The 19,892-nt window shown below is 42.4% G+C and overlaps 1 protein-coding gene across 3 annotated transcripts in view; it reads right to left on the bottom strand.

Moving 5' to 3' along the window:
* patj (PATJ crumbs cell polarity complex component) overlaps positions 1 to 19,892 on the bottom strand; it is a 53,079-nt gene that overhangs the window by 14,215 nt on the left and 18,972 nt on the right. For all 3 annotated transcript variants that reach the window (XM_017031236.2, XM_025054007.1, XM_025054006.1), the window contains exons 19-29: positions 17,634 to 17,843; positions 16,661 to 16,735; positions 11,676 to 11,990; positions 11,509 to 11,584; positions 11,326 to 11,380; positions 10,887 to 10,967; positions 10,728 to 10,799; positions 10,295 to 10,472; positions 9,928 to 10,038; positions 9,589 to 9,648; positions 9,128 to 9,227 (exon numbers count right to left, since the gene is read on the bottom strand). In XM_017031236.2, coding sequence (XP_016886725.1) covers positions 9,128 to 9,227; positions 9,589 to 9,648; positions 9,928 to 10,038; positions 10,295 to 10,472; positions 10,728 to 10,799; positions 10,887 to 10,967; positions 11,326 to 11,380; positions 11,509 to 11,584; positions 11,676 to 11,990; positions 16,661 to 16,735; positions 17,634 to 17,843 — 1,333 coding nt within the window. The remainder of the gene's footprint in view (positions 1 to 9,127; positions 9,228 to 9,588; positions 9,649 to 9,927; positions 10,039 to 10,294; positions 10,473 to 10,727; positions 10,800 to 10,886; positions 10,968 to 11,325; positions 11,381 to 11,508; positions 11,585 to 11,675; positions 11,991 to 16,660; positions 16,736 to 17,633; positions 17,844 to 19,892) is intronic.

The following is a 19,892-nucleotide window of genomic DNA, read 5'->3' as shown; positions in this document are numbered from 1 at the left end:
GGCCGCGTTAGTCCTGGGGGAGAAACAAAATCTTTAAGTCTTTAAGTCTCTAACTTTAGATTAAAACAAAAACCATGTCTCAGAGCAAAAAGATTTTTATGTTATCCCGTCCAATCATCATTCTGATCTGCTCAGCCAATCACAGACAAAACTGATGAGAAGAGCTGAGGACAGGCTCATCATCTTTATGGTGCAGATGAGCCAGGAGAGGATGGAGACAGATGTGGGGCAGCAGGTCAGTGCACTTTCAGCCACAATGTGGAAAATGTAGCATGTAATTATGAGTGGAAGCAGCAGAGGAGAGAGTGTCATTTACTACTTGAGCGAGAACATCAGAGGTGCAGAGTGGGGGTGTACTTGGATGTTCTTCTCTGCTGATGTTCAAAACAAAATTAATGTCTTTGTCTTTCACAATAAAAGCCCGACATCGACCCAGGATGCTGTAGAAGTCACAGGTCATTGAGAGAGTAAAAACAGGCTGAAGACTCTGACTGTGGCTGTGGCTGTGGTTATGATGCTGAGGAGCTGCCGCTGCTGTGTATGAACACACACACACACTAGAATAAAGTCAAGTGAAAAACAGCTTCTTTCTGCTGCAGCTTAGCATTCTGTGCCTGTGATGGTTTATCACATGCCGACAGCAGAGTCGAGCTGCTGCTGGGGAACAGCCTCCAGGTCAAACACACTCACAGAGAACATGTGAGTCCAAAATATCTGCTCTGTGTGTGTGTGTGTGTGTGTTCAGAAGCTACAACATCTGCTCTGAAGGTCAACAGCTAAAAATAATGTTATTCCAATTGATGCTGCAGACTGCTGATGTATGCATCTGACTGCAGGGCCCGCACACACACACCACATACACACAAACCACATACAGCAGTCTGGTCTGCCTGTCAAACACTGACAATCACAGTCATTCTCAGGAAGCCTGCAGCATGTGTGTGTGTGTGTACAATGTGAGCAAGGTGACTTGTCGTGCACGCACAGACGCACAAGTCATTGATTGTAAATATAACAGCTGAGGTCAAACCTCACTGCATGTGTGTATACTCCAGATTTCCTATAATTTCAGAACCAGCAGCACTGATGGTAAAACAACGCACGACCAAAAATTCAAAAATCTGGTTGCAAAATGAGGTTGCAGTACCTCTGCTGACCTGTTTCAAAAGCTCTGACTCCAATGACAGACATCCTTGGTGTAAGTCTAGTGAGTATGAAGTGATCTCCTGTGTGGTGTTTTCTTCTTCTCCTCCATTCACCTATCTTCTGACATTTATTAAATGACTGAAGCAGAATGAGCTCAGAAGGCGGCTGCAGCTCCCCCTGACCCTCAGAGGACACGCTGCAGGCTACAGTTAATGGATGAAGACCAGAAGAATGGATGATTTGTTCTTGTAAATTCTCCCCACGTGTCTGTTTGCACTGGTTATTAAAGTGAGCTGAGTGTCAGACTAATGAAGTGAAACCAAATGGAGCCCAGAAGGTGAAACAGAAACTCACAGGAAGTACAACTACAGGAACTACCAGGCCTGATGTCACTGTAGTATACTGCTTTGTACACTTCAACTACACTAAACTAAGACTCAGGAATATTTAAAAAGTGTGGGCACTCAATCTGCAGTATAGTTCACGTCTGACCACAAAGGAACACAGAAGAAGAAGTAGACGACGACAGAATAACAAGATAAACGGTAGAACTGTTTGGGGACCAACATCAGTTCTCCAGATGATTTGGGACAAAAAGATTTGGGTTTAAATCCAGCCATGGGAAGGGGAAGCACTGCCCCCTCGTGTATGTATTGCTCAAAACTATGCCAACGGAAAGCACCCATTGCAGTATGTGGGCAGTGGTTTGAAACAAACATCTGTTTATGTAAGGAATGGGAGGAAAAACTAGCAATTTAATCTTAAACCCTCTTTAATCCTCACTGCCCTCTCTGCTCAGTGAGGCTGCAGGTGTAGAAAATACATCACAAAAGGGAGGTGTCTGTTTTATTGCCTATGACTCTCCAGCATTTCTGCCTCTCAGCCATGATACCTCTTCACTGTTCCACTAATCAATACCAGTGACAACAGTGCTGTGACCTTGGTCTTTACAGGACTGACAATCTGAAGAGTCCAGTAACACTGGGGTCGGTCTGCAGAATCAGTTTTTGTGTTAGACCTACGCAGCTGTTCCTACTATTGGTCAGCCATGATGAAAACAGTTCAGATTAATTGGAGTTTGTTTACTTTATCGGGAATAACCACACTGGCACATCATTCAATTCATTACTGTGTAACATTCTTATCAACTGATGACATTTAATACATCACATGAAATGCCCTTGAAATTGTCAAACAAAACCTTAATTACTTTGCTGCCACCTACTGGGCTGGAGTGTGTCCATCAGTGTTTCCAGTGTGGTAGAACTGAGGGAACTGAGAAATGAAGTGTGATAAAATACATCATCTTACTGCCCAGTTCCCAGTACTGGTCTGTACACAGGCACCGATCTGGTATTCTAACACTGCAGCCAGTTTTCAGGGACAGGATTTATGTAGAAGACAACTCATATTTCAACAGCAGCCATTCACTGGGTTTGGAGAGTAACAATAAAATATTTATATAGGAACCAGAGAGGAAAAAGACAATGTTAGGAATCAGAAATAGTTTCTGCTTCACTATAACGTCACACAGACCTACCTTTAATGGAGGATGTGTGTCTTTGCACATTAAGTTTTAATTTCAGTTGCAAGTAAAATAAAAACATCAGGAGAAAATCCTGTCTCAAAATGTAGAGGAGTTCAGAAAATAAAAATGTAAATAATGAAAATATGAACAAACCCAGAAGGACTGTTAAAAACAACACAAATGGCTTTTTTTTAATTCAGTACTTTTTCAATATTCAGTACTCTACAAAACCACTAGAACCACTGAGGTTAGCAAACATTTTAACAGCGCCCCCCTTTGGTTGGTGGCACCACTGTGCTATAAATCTGCTACAAAAAAGAATACAAATCAGTGTAAGTTTACCACTGAGGCATAAATATGTGAATATTGAAAGTGAAAATAATCTGCTCTACTGCGCCCCCTGGGGAGCCTTTGGAAACCACTGCCATAAACACGATGGCCTGCAAGAGTTCTAGTGAGTCTGGGATGTGGATGAGTTTCAGAGCCTGTTAAACACAAAGTTCCTGCCACGGCTGGGATTCAAACCAAAGAGTACAGCAAGAGAAACAATAATTTTGTCAGTCAACAATTTTCAATAAAGTTTAATCTATTCTGAAATGCAAACTGTATTTACGGAAAAATATGAACACTGTCTAAAATTAAAAAACAAAAATTACCATAATAACTTTTCATAAACCTACTGCAGACTGTTGATCAGTGTGTATTACAGAAGTGTATTAGCAGAATACACACAAGAGGTTTTTGTTTTACTGTGCACAAATGTGTTTTTCCGTAGCACTCTTGAGGGAATGCTGTTTGAACAAAATGGTTTGACAGAGCAGTTTGGTTGTTTCAGACTGTGATACTCTGGAGACCGTGTTCCTGAATTAGCGATGTGTAAAAATGTGTTTTGGTTAGAAAAAAGAAGAGTTGTCTGTTTTTTTTCCCCTCCATCTGTCTGGTTCAAAGAAAAGAATAGAGAGTTGTCTGTTTTTTTCCCCCTCTATCTGTCTGGTTCAAAGAAAAGAATAGAAACAGTAGAAGAAAGGGCAGGAGTCAACGGATGACAGGGGACAACAGACGACAACAGACGACAGGACAGATGTTCTCAGTGCATGTGTGAAACAGTGATGCAGCAGTAACTGGAGGTCACTGCAATGCAACAGTGGCTGCTGCATACACACACACACACACGCACCCCCGTCCCCAGTAGGTGTGTCATTAATCTACTCCACCAGTCCAGTTACATCAACAGACTCCACTGTGCTCCAGTATGGGCCTGCTAAATTAACATTAGCTGCACCAGTAGCACCAGTATGCGTTGGTAGTTTGGCTGCATCATCAGTAAACAGAGGTCCTGCAGGGATGGCGCCATCTGGAGCCAAGTAAGACTCCAAAAAATTAATAAAATTATACAAACTCATATCCTGTCAGAGCTGCTGGAAACAACCGACCCACCAAGTCTCCTGTTTAACTAATTAACTAATAAGTCTGATGAAAGCACAGAGCAATGGTCCCTAGTGTGTAGACAGTGACAGTCAGAGGTGGTGAGAACATACCAGCAGGAACATGTTGTAGAGAACGTGAAGGGTGAGCGAAGGTGTGATGAAAAGACTTGACAAGAGAAACAGAGGCTGTGTCCAATCGACAGTCAGCACAGACTCTGCCACACAGTGGAGTAGTGGTTAATGCTTTTGCCTTACAACAAGAAATAAGAAGAAAGAAACTGTATGGAGTTCCCAGTGCTCAGGCACTCTTCTGCCTCCTACAGTCCAAAGACATGGAAAACCCCCAACCCATGGTTGACAGCATGGTGGAGACATGGACCCTCACCATCGATGAGGTTCAGCTTTCTTTGGGAAAGATTTAGGATTTAACCCACTTCGGTTTAGGTTTGTCCTTTTAAAATGTAGGGCACATGAGGAAGAATGTCCTTGAAAGAATGTCATAAGAAAAACAAATAAATAAAACCTAAGCAGGTCCCACAACAGATGAAGAGACGAATCAAACAGCTCCAGGTCTGGACCTTCAGAAGGTTCTAGTTAGAGAGGTCAACAGGGCTTGGAATAAAGTTTCTGGGAGTTTCAGTGTTTCAGGTTTTACCAATGAATGAAACAGTTCAGTTCATCAAGTCCAGGGAGCTGCAGAGATATAGATTTTAGAGATAGTGTATCTCCACTGGTGCTGGAGGGAGGGTGTGTGTGTGTGTGTGTGTGTATCACGCTGTAGAATCTGAGTCTTAATGACTGAATGACACCTGCAGCATCATCTGAGGGACAGACCTCGAGTCAGTCTGCACTAGTCACCATCACCATCACCTACACACACACACACACACACAGAGAGAGAGAGAGAGAGAGTGTGTAGAGTGTATGGTGTGTCTATGTGTGTGGTCAGAGGAGCAGGCAGGTTAAAGGTGACCTCTGTCTACACTCAATATGTGGACAGAAAACACACGACCAAACACACAGTCTGATGTCACACTGCTCTGCTGTGACTGTCTCTCTCTCTTTCTCTATCTCACACACACACACACAGGCGCACGCATGCACATGCAGCACAAACCTGGTGCCAGCATGGTCCATACTTCGATCTTCACACAGCAGAAGATAAATCCACATACACAGCAGCGTGTGTGACAAACAGTGTGTGTGTCACATCACATTCTCACACACACACAGCGTCTCAGGCTGACTCTGTAACACTGGTATCGCCCAAACCAAGAAAACGTGTGTATGTGAGAGAGTGTGTGTGTGTGTATGTGAGGCGGCAGACTGCTGTAACACTGAGGCAGAGAGCGATGAACAGCACTGTTATACATTCCAACCCCAATTACTCTCCCCCCACCGTCCTCTTCTCGCTCCCTCTGTGGCTCTCTCTCTCTCTCTTTCGATTCCCTTTTCCACCCTCCCTTTTTCTTTTTTCCACCCTCCCTCCCTCCCTCACTCTCACCTCAGCCTTCCTTACCCTCATCTTGCTCCACTTAACTTTCCCATCACTCCCCCATGTATTCCCTGTTGTAGTCCATTCAGTCTCTCCTGTCTTTCCTCCTGTCTTTATTCAAGCCTTTGACAGAGTTTTTTTCACTAAAATTCAAAGTGACCAGAGCAGGTTGCACCCACGTCACACCCCTGCACCACCAGTGTCACTTTCATCTTTTAAAATGACACAGAGACCTTCTAATGTGGCCCCCTAGTGGTGCCATGTAACCCACATTTAGACTCTAATTAAATTAAACGGATGGGTCACAGCCCACAGTCATTAATAATGCGTAGCTGACAGCGCCACACCTTGACTTGTATTGTCATGTATCATCTTAAAGGTTAAAATCCTGGATTCTTCCCACTGACTTTGACTCACTAACACAAACATCAACCTTCACATCTGATCTTTGCTGTTCCCACCAGGAGAAATCCTGGAATCACTGCACGTCTTCAAGGTGTTAACCTGACAAAGAACCTGTGGTTTGGAAAAGAGGTTACTGAATTGTTCTCACTGTTTCAAACAGTCCTTTACAAGGATTCCAGAAAGAATTCTGAGGAAACACCGGGGGAGTGGTGAAGCCCCACGGCTTTGAAGATCTGCATTTTCAGCACATGCTATAAACGCTTCTTTCAACACGAGCAGGCTGAGGATGAGTGAGTGTGCAGATTTGGAGGCAAGCAAGGGTCGGGGGGGGGGGGCACTGGAGTATAAACAAGGCCAGAAATCAGACCTGGACACTAATCTACATTAACACACATACACACACCAGCAGGCAACAAGCTCATCAATATACAGTACATCAGGGTGGATGGACACACACAAACTCATGTGGCATTTCAGATTGTTGACTCATCATGATTCAGAGCAGCACCTCCCTTCAACCTCCACCTGACTGACAAGTCAAATGTAGGTGAGAGCTGCGCAGTGGTGGAGAAGGTGGAGAGAGAATCTTCATTTAGGACCGACTTCAATGGATTACAAAAAAAAAAAAAACAGGCAAAAAAAGTTACACAAGAGAAAAGTACACTTTAATTACTCAGGTTGTTAGTTAACAGTAAAAACACCAGGCTGCTAAAAGTGTGTGCTGAAGAAAGTATGCACAGTGTGCAGGCACAGAGGGATGACTAACCAGAATGAAACACTACGGTGGGAAAGTAACCTCCTCCCAACAGAGTAGGTGATGTGTTGACATGTGAGTCTACATGAGCCAGGGGTCAGTCAAGTCTTCATCAGTTCAGCTTTCATTCCTCTCTCTCTAGGATTCCAGCAAAAATAATTGTACGTCATGTCCAGTTATATACAGGGTTCAAACCAACAACCCTCCCTCCCCCCACTCCACCCCTCCCAACCCTGCATTTTAAGGGCGAAACTCTAGCACAGTGGTACCACCTGAGGAAAGCATCAGAACAAGGACCAGAAACAAGGCCAGAGGGAAGGAGCTCGGCTTTTCATGGTCATGGTTTCCATGGTGTGTGTGTGTGTGTGTCTGTGTGTGTGGAGGAGAATATTAAGTCTGTAACCTGCTGCCTCTGTTTCCCAGCTCTCAGATGATATCAGATCAGGAATTCAAACACACTGAAATTTCAGCATCTGACCTTGAACAACTACTGTGGATACACACAGCCACTGTGTGAGTGTGTGACACACACACACAGACACACATTTGTTTTTGTGAAGATTCCAAATATATAAAATAACCCCCAGACCTTAATTACCACCAACAAATGACTTATCTTAATCTTTACCCTAAATTTAATCTCATTCTAATCCAGACTACAAACCAAAAGAGCCCCTCATTCAGCAAAGTTTGTTAAATATTTGATGTTTTTTAATGTTTTCAAATATTCATATCAACATTTAATGACTTTAGAATTTAGAAAATATATGTTCACATTTGAGTTCATTTCATTTGAGTAGGTTGAATAATCCACAAAGAAGTAGTACAAACTGAAGAAAGAAAACTGCATAAATGAGGTAAAATTAGACTGAAAGGTGGGTCAGGACTTGACCCATAACAAGTAGGTGTTCAGTGGCTCATGTTTGGTGCCCAGACCAGGTGATGAGTCTTTTCCTGGTGTTAAACCTTGTTCCCAGTCAGTGGGTTGTGTTGTCACAGTAAGGAAACGATACTGCTGAGTCGAGAAGGTAACGTCAACACTACATCCTCCAACGACAGATTATATTTGAATACATCGAATCCCAGATTCCACAACCATCATCAAGAAAGATTTTCTTTCCTGATGATGGTTAGAAAGCTGATTCAACAGGACAGAAGAAGCACACCACTACCCAGACGACCCAACCAGAACATCCCTGCTCCAGATCTATCCCACAAACACCAGATCCGATAAGAACCAGCAGCAACCAGTCTCTGAAGAGCAGAAGAACAACTACACGCTTCCCAGTCCAGGAAATAGAATCATTCAGAACCAGATTAGAGCATCAAAAAAACAGAACCAAACGCAATCAAGGAACCCCAGAACCAAACCTCGGAGAAAAGCAAATTAAAATGAGAAAATATTCTGTGTTTTCGGTATGAGATTAATACAAATTAAAATTTCCTGTGCTGCAATAGCTCTAGGAACAGGATGGGGGCGACACCTGGTTCAAACATGCCCTGCAGAGACAGAAACACACACATTAACAGAGGGCTGGCCTGACCGAGGACCCATAGTCAAGAACAATACAATCACCATCTAATAACAGAACTGACGACACTCCACTCAGACACACTCACACCCTCCTGTGGTGTAGACCTGCTATGACACTTTTCTCTGTCCTGCTGAGGCCCACACATGGCTGACATGATGTCCATTGAGGATAGGTTAGGGTGGGTGTACTTTAGTAATTTGAATAAACCAAATAGACAGTAATGTTATAGCTGACCCTTCCTGTGGGGGCGCTGATGCTGAGGTGGCCCTCAGTTTGACGGCCCTGTTCTAAAGGAACCACAGGCATCAGGACAGTACTGACCTAGCTGTGACTGATGGAGCTGTTCACACCACCCTGTGTGTTTACACATCAACCACTCACAGTGCCGTGTTCTCTGTCACACCCAGTTAACACACCGCCATCCCAGCAGGACGGTAGAAGTGAAACGGGAACAAACTTTAATCTAAAGTCACATGACGTGAAGACTGAGCCGACGAAGCTACGTATAAGTCTGAGTACCCTGGAGTTTGAAGATCCAGAAAACAACATGAAGACCTCTTCAGACACAACATTTTCAGGACAACAACGAGGCTTTGAAGTCACTCCAGTAACAGGTGAATATGTTCTACTACAGAACAACAGAACGCTGTGGTCAAAACATCATCGTGGTGGAGGAACGACCCACGCACAAGAAAAAAACTCAGCATTTGACCAATGACGTAATTCAGTGGTTAGTGTTTTGTTTGTCTTTAGAGTTTTTATGATCTAAAACAAACAAACTAATACTGTAATACTGCTTCAGTTAAAGACTTGGGAAGTAATGCAAGATGCACTGACCTTTGGCCTGTTCCAGGTCTGACTTCGTCTCCTGTTCTGATTGGCTGGGGGGAGTGTATGGTGGGGGCTGTCTCAATGGGGGTGGCGTGATACCTGGTCGCTGCAGAAAAAAAGATGTGAAAATAAATAAATAGAAATGATTTTCTATGACAGAATCTTGGCAAATGTTTCACCAGATGAACATTCTAAGTTTTTTAAACAGATGGAAAATAAAAAGTGCACTAGACGCCATCCTGGTGTATGAATGGATAAGGCTGTTAGCTGCTGCCCTCTGCTGGTGCTCACATGACTCACAATCTTAAATCAGACTAATTCATCCAAATGTACGGACCGCTCCATTATCCAGAAATGTACAAAGAAAGGAATTGTTTTTTTGTTTTTATACATATGTTATACAAATAAATTATATAATCTTAAAGTGTACATTGGGATGGTGGTTTCTGGATGGTTTTTGTTCTTACCGGAGACTCTGTCACTTTTGCTCTGTGCTTGCTGTAGCTGGGAGCTGTCAAGGATGTTGGCTGAAATAAAACGAGACATTTAAACCAGTGCCACGGACAGCTCTGTCATTTACATATGAATTATAATATATATCATGTTTGGGGAATTGATTCATAATTCAACGTCTACACACACACATCTGTGTGGTTCTCTATTTACAACACCTGTCTACAGCTCTTATTCTCTGTGTTAAAGCTGTTGTCCACATCAGTGTAAAACATGTTAGCGACATTCATCACCTCCTCCTCCAACTCCTCCTCTGTGACAATCATGTGACCTAAATGACGGTGTGTTCTCACCCGTGGTGTTGCCGACAGACTCTGGACGATGAAGACGATGGGACTGGGAGCTGATTTAATGACATTCACAGCTTCTTCATGAGTGGCAGTTCTTAGGTCCACACCTGACACCTGTTCTCAAAAAACACACACAGTCGGCTTTAGAAAAGGTGCAGCACCGCAGCAGACAGTGGAACACTCTCTAACAATCTAAGATAAATTATACGGTGTGGTCAGATACTAGGAAAATTGTACTTAAACACTGCCCTCTGGTGGTGGGATGAAGACACACCTTTCTGAAAAGTCATTTGGGTTTTCCCAGTCTAAGACATGATTATCATATGAACCCTGACGTTCATCATGTATAAACAGTGAGACCCTGTCCCACCTCTAGAATCTTGTCTCCTGTCTTCAGACACCCTGTCTCTGCAGCAGGACTTTGTGGCAGAACCTGCTTGATGAAGATTCCCTTCAGCTCCTCTCCGTTTCTCAGGCGTTTGATGACCTGACGACCTCCAACAATGCTCAGGCCCAGAGACTGGTTCTCTTCAGTCCACACCTCCACCCTGAGGTGCAGAGAGATTATTTATTACCCACTGTGAGCCCCACGGGGGAGGGGAGGGGATCATCAGGTAAGTAGCAGGGGAAAAATAAAACATCAGTAGACTGAGTGGGAACTGTTTTTGTAACGTTCCTTCATATGTTAATACGATCTGGTAAAACTGTAAGAATGTTGGGGAACGTAACAACCAGCAAAACTGATTATGAGATTTTTTAATTTCATTTTAGAATTTCCTACAGTAACTTAAATGAAGTGTTACCTGCGGGGAGGCCCCCAGTGGCTAAAGGCAGGAGTTTCTTCTCCCTCCCCTTCCTCTCTTTCAGGGAGATTTCTGTAAAACACACCCATCCACGCACAGTTAATAGTAGTTTCCTGCAGTGGTTGATGCAGAGATAAAGGTGGAGCAGATGTTCCTTACCTCTGTCCTCCTCTGATTGGCAGAGAGGCTCCTCCCTGGTTCCGCCTCTTCCTCCTATCAAGGTCAATTTTCTTCACAGACCTTAACAGAAAACAAATATACAACATTTTAGAGTTTTAACAACAGATAAACATTCCTCACTGTATCTTCACGTTAGAGATATTAACATATATATGAACAATTCTGTATAAAGACATTTTCAGACATAGAAGGAAAAAGGAGCCTGTCCAAGTTGTTACACACATTCACAATCACATTCACACATATGTTCAACAGTGCCCACAAAAAAGCAGGAACACAACGGGAGAACACCCAAACTCTTTCACGTGATTTTCTCGCCTCAAATGCCCTTAAAACTTTGTCCAGCAGAGGGAGATGTAAGACTGTAAAAATACCCACGACAACGACATGATAAAGAGGAGGTGAAGAAGATACTGACTCTGTGTCTGTGTCTGTCAGTGTGAGCTCCGTGTCTGCTTCACTGTCTCTGTAGTCTGACAGAAGAAGAAGAACAACAAAATGTTAGTGAAGGCATGAACAGAATACATGTTATAATCTCATATTTTATCACAAATAAATTTAAAATAAACTAAAACTGGCCAATAGAAGTAGGTCCTCTCACCCAGGAACTGACTTCCAGACACGATGCTTTCACGGTCTGATCTTTGCTCTTCTTCATCCTCCTCTTTTCTCCAGCTCTGAGAAGAGGCAGCACATTAATAATGATCAAAAATATATATATTTTTAAAAGTTTCAGTTGCTAAACTCATCCTGTCCGACTTGTCTCACCTTCTCTGATCCAGTCCGGCTGGAGGACAGTTTCCACTCCTCCCATGATGGGGGTGGTTTCCTAGGCAGAGAACTAATCATGCCCTTTTCTCTTTCCTCACTCTGTTCCTCAACCTCCTTCACACCCTCTTCCTCATCATCATCCACAGTCATCTCCATTCCCTCTTTCACAGGCACAAGGTCAGAGGTCACAGAGGCAGTGGTGTAGCGAGGCAGACCTCCATCCAGGATGAGCTCTTGTTCATCAACTTCATCTTCTTCTTCTCCCTTTTTGTGTCGAAGATCTTCAGGGAGGATGGAGCCATCACCAAAACCCTGAGACATGGGAACAGAGGAGGATGAATCAGTCAGACGACATGATCAGAAGTTACAGTTTATAAATATGGAACTGACAGGTCTGAGTGAAACAAACATTTGACTCGTTTAAGTGATGAGGATCCAAGAACAACATGATGGTTGAATATGTTCAAGTCAGTAGAGCATCAAACACCCCGCCTCCCCCTGCCACTCACTCCCCAAGGACAATGGACTGGTCAATGTTTATACTTTTTTTAATCTACTGTACAACATCCTGGTCATTGTTTTTGAGAAATCAAACTTTTAACAATGGCAATATTAGGTTATAGCTGTGCATTCATTTGGTCAATATTATTGGAATATTCTTATTAACTCCTCATTTAAAAAATATTTTTTAATCCAGTAGTCTTGTTTTTGTTTGTTTTTTTCTAGAGATGCTCTTGCAGGATCGGCTGTACCGATCTCCCCCAAATATTACTACAGTATTTTTGGATGTCCACTGCGTGGTTCAGTCCACTTCTGGCTATGACCATTTCTTATATACAGTCTATGATGATGAGAAAGCGTGGACGTCCAGCCAATAAACAGCCTCTCCTCCTCTAACCTGCTCCATTATTGGTCTCCTCTCAGGGACCAGTTTTTAAAGCAGGATGGAAACAGTCCTAGAGCTACTTCACTCCAGTCACTTGATTTACACACAGCTATAGGAATATAATGGAATTGTTGATTAATCATGTCAGAAAATGCTGCCAAAGGTACATTTAATCTGTGCTCAGTAAAAATGTCCAGGCCTGTATTCATCTTTTTTTAACACACGTCAAATCGTGTCACCTCGGTCTGACCTTTTAACCCCCGGAAGATTATATACATTTGACCCAGAGCTGCAGGATAAGGTGAGGCCAGCTGAACATGACCTAACGAAACTCTCTGAAAATAAAGTTTGCTCAATTGGATCAGAGAACTGGTTAAAGTCAAACTGTTATATTTTTAACACTATTATATTTATAAAATTTGTACTGTACTTTAACACAGGATCAGAACAAAACTAAAGACAGTCACCGACTCTGAAAACCAGTTTGACCTCTGACCTTTTCCTGTAAAGTCTCTGAGGGTTTTCTGGGAACCAATTACATCTCATTGACAGAGAAGAATAATGGATTTTGGACTGAGAATCAGAAGTTGGACGTAAAGACTTTTGCATTGGTCTCCTCAGATATGGCACCAAAAAAGACCATTCATATTAGACCTGGCACGTCCTGGAGACAGTTCTGTTAAAGAATGGAGGTCCGGCATTAGATGTAAAAAATAAAAAGATGGATGAATATGAAGGAAGACATGACCATGAAGGGAAAGGTTGGAGAATCCTGTTTTAGTTGAGTGCATCGTCATCCTTTGACAAACGTCATCTTTTGGCTTATCCAATAATACAGAAAACTTGGACAAAACCTTTTCATTAGCTGGATTAAAATAAGCAGTTTTTTAGCAGGTCTTAGTAACTTCTAAAATAACTTTCCCTATCAATCAGAGACATTTAACTTGAAAATATTTATTTTAACTGAAGCACGTTTGCTTAATTACAGCCACAGTCACTGTATATTCCTGCACCTTCAACCAAACTGCTAATTAAAACAGCTTATCCATGACACACCAGGTGTGCGTGTCCAAGGGAGTGTATCTTGTCATTCTAGACCAGTCCTCTCTTTTATAAATGTGGTGTGAATGTAAAGGTTTGATCTTCTGACTAAAGTGATGATAACAAGGCTGACTCACAGAATCAGAGGGAAAATAATCAAAGGTAAAGAATAAAGAACGTCACAGACGTACGATGGTATCGTTACGTCCACTCAGAGGAGAAACCAAAGTGAAAACGGCAGCTAACGCTGAAGCTGAAGTCCACTTACTTTGAACATTTGCCTTTATCTTTGATCACCTAAAGGCTTTCTCCAACTCCCTAAAGAGCCTTCCTCAGCACATACTGAGACTGTATCCTGTTCTCAACATTACGATGCAGACATTAGCCTGGCCGGGAAATATTAACGACAACACTTAGGCTAATTTCCATCGACGAAGCCTCATCTTCAAGGACTCTGTTCCTCTTCTTTTAATTTGGGCCTGGGAAGCCGGCCCATCGTGGCCATATAATGGAGGTGAGGAGCAGACGGCGGCAGCAGCAGCAGAGAGCTCATAACGCTAACAGGATGTGGTGTAGACTGATGTGCATTGGCCGTGACTGCTTGGCCTCACATTCATAAGATATAAAGACACTGTCATTTAATATCTCTGCCATTAGAGGATGAGGACAAGGGAGAGAGGGAGGCTTTCAGACTGGGGGAGCGCTGAGCCCCAGGAGGAAGTTCAACAGTTGAACGCACGCACGCACACAAACTACTGAGTTATGACAAAGTTTGGAGAACGCTCCAATTTGCCAAAAAAAGTTTAAAGCTTCTGCTGCTGAGTCTCACACACAGACTGTGGGAGAAGGAGAGTTCATTCAAAACAATGTAAACAGAAGCTGTTCAATTTTGCTATAGGCGGGGGGGTGGGAGGGAATGGGGTGGGAGAGGGGTGTCTGGGGTACAATACAAAACAAATCTGCAGATGTATCATTACATTTTTTTTAAACTGTGTTTACATTTTGTTGGATGGAGAAATTGTGATTTATATTTTCAGCATATTTAATATCTCTGTGTGTATATATTATTATTACATTTGTTTTGTACATTAGTAGTAGTATTTATGTTTCAGTCTTCACTACAATTTAGTTTGCCACTGAACATGTTGTTCTATTTTATATATCATTTATTATTAATAAATTTCATTTCTTTTTATTTCCGAGCATATTAACTGCTGTATGTTGCGTCAAATAAAAGTCATTTGTTGAGTTATCTCCTTGTTAGGACGTGAGGTTGGAGATGCAGTTGAAAATGTAAGTATTTTTTCATTGTAAACTAATTCAATTATTTTGAATTCTTCTTCTTCTGTCACACTTTTGGAATTTGTGCCTAAAAAAAGTTCCTTCTGTCGTGCTGAGCTTTAGGAAAAACAAGTTGTACAACCACAAGTGGGAATGTGTTTGTAACAACAACAATAATGTTGTAATGTTGTAAAACCCCTGTGATTTCACACAGCAGTTTGTCCACAAACAAACCACATTATAGAGGACTCATATTTGTTTGAATGGAACTCCAGAAGTAATCAAACTTACAGTGAGCTGCAGTTTTATGTTTACTCTGAGTACTGCAGTACTCAGTGTACTGTTGCTGGAGGACCAGAGTGTCCTTAAAGAACCCCCCCCCCCAACCCCCCCCCCCCCTGCCTCACTTAAGAGAGAGATAGAGAGAGACAAGGGGGGGGGGGGGGCTTGTTTGGGAGCTGATAGAGCACTTTCTACCAGCCAAGCTTCCAGCTGAGTCAGCAGCTTCACAGACGGAGAGGGAGAAAGAGGGAGAGAAGGTGAAAGAGAAGGGTAAAGACAGAAGAGTGGAGGGGAGATGATGGAGGGGAGATGATGGAGGAGAGGAAAGGAAGGAGGGGACAGACAGAGGATTAGATAAAACCAACCTTTAACACCGACAGAGTCAGACAAACAACGGAAAACATTTTGGTTTCCAGTGTTTTACAGACTCCCGGTGATTCCTGCCAGATCTAGTTCCAGGTCTTGAATACTCACAAAGCATAAAGAATTAAAAAGTGATGTGTTCAAATAACTGAAATCACTTAACTAACATTAAAAAAAGGAAAGAAAATGTTCCTTTTTTCAAGTTTCACATTTGGTTAAAATGTGTTATAAATGTTAATAAGGCCACAGAGCTGAAACTCTGACTACAGTCAGTACACACCAGTACATGTTGTATACAGTGAGTGTAATAAGTCCAGGGGGGGTAATAAATATGATAAATGCCCCCCGCTGCATTTGTGGTTGGTCCTTCATCACTCTCTGTATCTGACGTTGTTAAAGTTCCTACAGTCTGAGCTGCAGCTCTTTACTCCCGTCAGCTTTCACATATATTTACATTTATTTATTCATTTATTTTAAGGGATTTTTTTTTCAACAGTCAAACAGTTGTGGTGGAACAGTTTGTCTCTCACCAGTAAACTGAGGTGAAGTGAGTTAAGACAGGAGATAAAGAGGAGACACAAGAGATTTAGGAGCAAAAGATGGATGGAGGTGCAGGGTTGAGCCAGTGACGAGGAGGAGCACGAGGAGCAGGGACTAAGGACAGGAATACAGAGAATGATTTCCAGATTTTAGAAAATATTCTTCTAGATTTTAGAGACTGAATATATTACTGATATCAAACTGTTTTTGTTCAAAATCTTTTTCTCTCAAACCACGGTACAAAATTAAAATAGTTGATTTTTAAACTATAGCCCACAAATAGTTGATCCACTGCTGACTCTGTCAGTACACAAGATCTAGATCTAAAATGTTCTACGACTCCACAAAATATAATAAAATAAGTTTTACAAAAAGCTCCCTGAGGGGTCAGAAGACTTCTCTTCATGTTGCTCTTTAGTTTCCCTAAAGATCCAGGGGGCGCCAAGTCACCATCAATCCTTTCTTTTTCAAAATGTGTCCAGGTTCTAGAATCGTGTTTCCCTTGTGATTCTGCAGCCATGTGATTCCAGTTATACCTCTGTGTGTGTGTGTGTGTGTGTGTGTGTGTGTGTGTGTGTGAGAGAGGTACCTTCGGTACAGGCAGCTGAGTGTTGCTGAGAGAAAACTGACTGCTGTCTGCTCTGCTCATCTCTGATGCCTCCACCTGCACAAACAGCCCCCCAGCCCCAGAGTTAATCAACATGTTTGACAATATCCCATGTGAAAACCAACTTATTTGGCACCAACAGCAACAGTTTGTTGGCTGGAGAAAAGTCATGAAATCCAGGTGAACCTGGAGAAATCTTAGACAGAAACAGTCTAAAGCCACAGCAGGTTTTTTTTCTATGCAGAACATAGAAAAATGTCGACAGTTGGTGTGGACCTACGGGAGTAAAGAGTCGAGAAGGAACAAAGAGGTCTCAGCCACCAATGATTCTTCAGACCTGCTCTGATGTCCAGACATTTTACTGACCATGTCCTGTACAACACCTGCTGTCACTTAGACATGGCTGCCTGTATCATTTGCACAGCACTGTATGTCTGTTAACATCATCTGCCACCAGATTATTTACCGCAGGTGAGGTCTGCATTTTGAACACAGCTGTGTGTTCAGCCTTGTGTGGAAGTTCAGGAAAAGGAATTTCCTGCTTCTACCACAGTTTGTCCAAACATGAGAGACACAGTCAGAAAAATGTCCAGATCCTGTCAGATTTCTGAAGCTGCTGTTTAAAAGTGGAGGGATTTTTTTTTTCAGAAATGTTATTAAATGTTGATTGACATTTAAGTTCCTTCCATCTGCAACCAGAGAAGTAGAAGAGAGCCCTTCAGAATAAAAGCCTACACACCATGATCAGCCGTCTGAGGCCTTTGGCTCCCTGTGTGTAAAACAAAAGCACATGTTGTGGACTGTGATCTTGACAGAGTAAATACAGAGTTATTCTGAACCAGGGTCCAGGACTGAGTGTGGACAACTTCAAGCTTTGGACCCACGTTCTGGCCTTGAACTATAAGGTTTAGGCCCAAAGACAGTTCATTCTCCAGCTCCACAATTTCAGTCTTACCACCAAAGGCTTTCTGATACCCAGGCGGACTGCTCCAGGCGGGGCAGATTTCAAGACCTCCACAGCCTGGGCCAAGGTAAGCAGGTCCAGCTGGGACTGGTTGACTGAAACCAGCTGGTCTCCAGGAAGTAGACCACCGTGACGCTCCGCTGAGCCACCAGGAACCAGAGAACGAATCACCATGACGCAGCGCCCGGCGTGTAAAGGGTCCTGGAGAGAAGGAGAGGGGAGGAACGAAAAGAGGGGGAGAAAGAGAAGCAGAACATGAGAGAACTTCAAACAGATGACAATTCTTATCAAACCTGAGGTCAAGGAGGTACTTAAACATTTAATGTCAGAAACATCCAGATGAAGTGTGAAATTATTGGCTTTGTAGTTCCTTCTTTTCAGTCAAAGTGACTGAAGTCACCACAGGAAAGAAGAAAGTCATTGAAGACTAGTTCCTTGGTACAGAAACTGGTCATGAATCCAAAAAAACAAAACATGAAATGTACCATGAACACACCACAACAGATCAACATTCTGTACCAAACTCTTGTTCTGACTGGTTCAGTTCTACACTGAACTGTTCTAACAGCAGGCAGAGGAACGTCAGTGAATTCACACTGCAGCAGAGCAGGGTGAAGGCAGGGCAACAGAGAGACAGACAGGGGGAGACAAAGACCAGAGAAATGACATTTGCATGACACACTTATACACAGACACGGAGTTACAGCAGACATGATGACGTGTGGTTGGTGGAAAGAAGAGACTTGAGTCTAATCAACTGACTGACTTTACCTTTTTTCTTAGGGTCAAAGGTCAGTGAAACACTAGTACACCCCCACACACCTTCATAGGGCATGTAACAAATACATTTGTAAAAAGTGGCTTGTATTTTTTTAGTAGATTTTCCACTGTAGCTACTGAAATTTAAGGCAAAAGTTAGAAAATAAATAAAGACAATAATGAAGAACAGTCAGACAAAAGACTGGGAGACAAGGAAATGGTTCATCATCATCCTCTGAAATGAAGGAGAGTATAAAAACCTTAAACATTTCATACCGTGAACTTTATTCTTCATGTATATGTATTTAGATGTTCTACTTCCACCAGTGGAACACGTCTGCATGTTCAGCTGACCTCCTGTTCACCAAGTTGGCATCAGAAGTGCAGCGAAAACTGACAGAGAAACTTCAGACTGTCCTGTTCCTTGCATGAAGCTGAAAAAAGCCCTCCTCCTCACAGCCCTCATCTCTGCTTCGTCTGTTTAACCGCAGGAACCAGGAGAACATCCCAGGCCTGCCAGAATCTAAAGCCCTCAGAGACTCACATGCCAACCATACAACCCTCTCCTGGTTAAAGTAGATGTGAAAAAACTCCCGTGTTGAACCCAGGGCCTCGCCGGCACTGCAGTACGAGCTGCTGTGCCAAGTTTCAGGCTGCCAGAACAAAAGACGGGCTGTATTTTTAGACAGTACACATGGCTACAGGTGGTGAGGAGTCAGAACTTCACTCCTCTACTCCTACAAGATCCTCCGGAAAAAGAAAGGCCTCTCCTGTCAAAAAGTGGAGAAAGCATGGGAAGAAAAAAAACAAACAACTAAAGTGTGGGGAAAAGAAAAAAAAACAGAAATTAAACAAAAATATTCTCTGCCAAAAGTAGAGAAAACAATGGATTTGTTTCTGTCTTTTGCTTTTTGGATCTGTAGGTTGTAGGGCGTCTACACTGAGCTGGACTTTTTCTGACCTTCATGATAGAAACTCTGGATGATTTTACTACTGACATGAACAAGAAAATAAAGTATTTTAGAAGTTTTGGACTTCACTTCAGAGTCATGTTGTATGTTTTATATTACAATATGCAACTTAACATCAGCCACAACTGTACAGGCTGTTAGGAGTGTATGGTTGTATATATTTCTGATGTTACATTTGTATTCTTTCAATCTCTTTATATCATATAAATCAATGTACAGAACAATATCATCATATAATTAATATATAATTTAACTTTTTTAACACCTACAAAAACATTACTGTTGTTTTTGTCTTGGTCTTTTAACAACAGTATAAACTGTTCCATACTGCTGTGATGTAGAATCCATTCATCCATCCATCTATCAACTAAAAGCAGACAGAGTTGCTGCTGGTCGAGTAAACAACCGAGAGTCGGTTCCAGTGTCCCACTGTCTACAGGGTGGAACACGACCAACAGGAAAAGTTCTATTTGATGGGGAGGAAAAAACAGACTTGATGGATGAGTCTCTGTATTTAGAA

The sequence above is a fragment of the Cynoglossus semilaevis genome, chromosome 2 (genome assembly GCF_000523025.1).
Source record: "Cynoglossus semilaevis isolate Cse_v1.0 chromosome 2, Cse_v1.0, whole genome shotgun sequence".
Taxonomy (NCBI): Eukaryota; Metazoa; Chordata; class Actinopteri; order Pleuronectiformes; family Cynoglossidae; genus Cynoglossus; species Cynoglossus semilaevis.
This window is presented reverse-complemented; position numbering and strand designations above follow the sequence as displayed.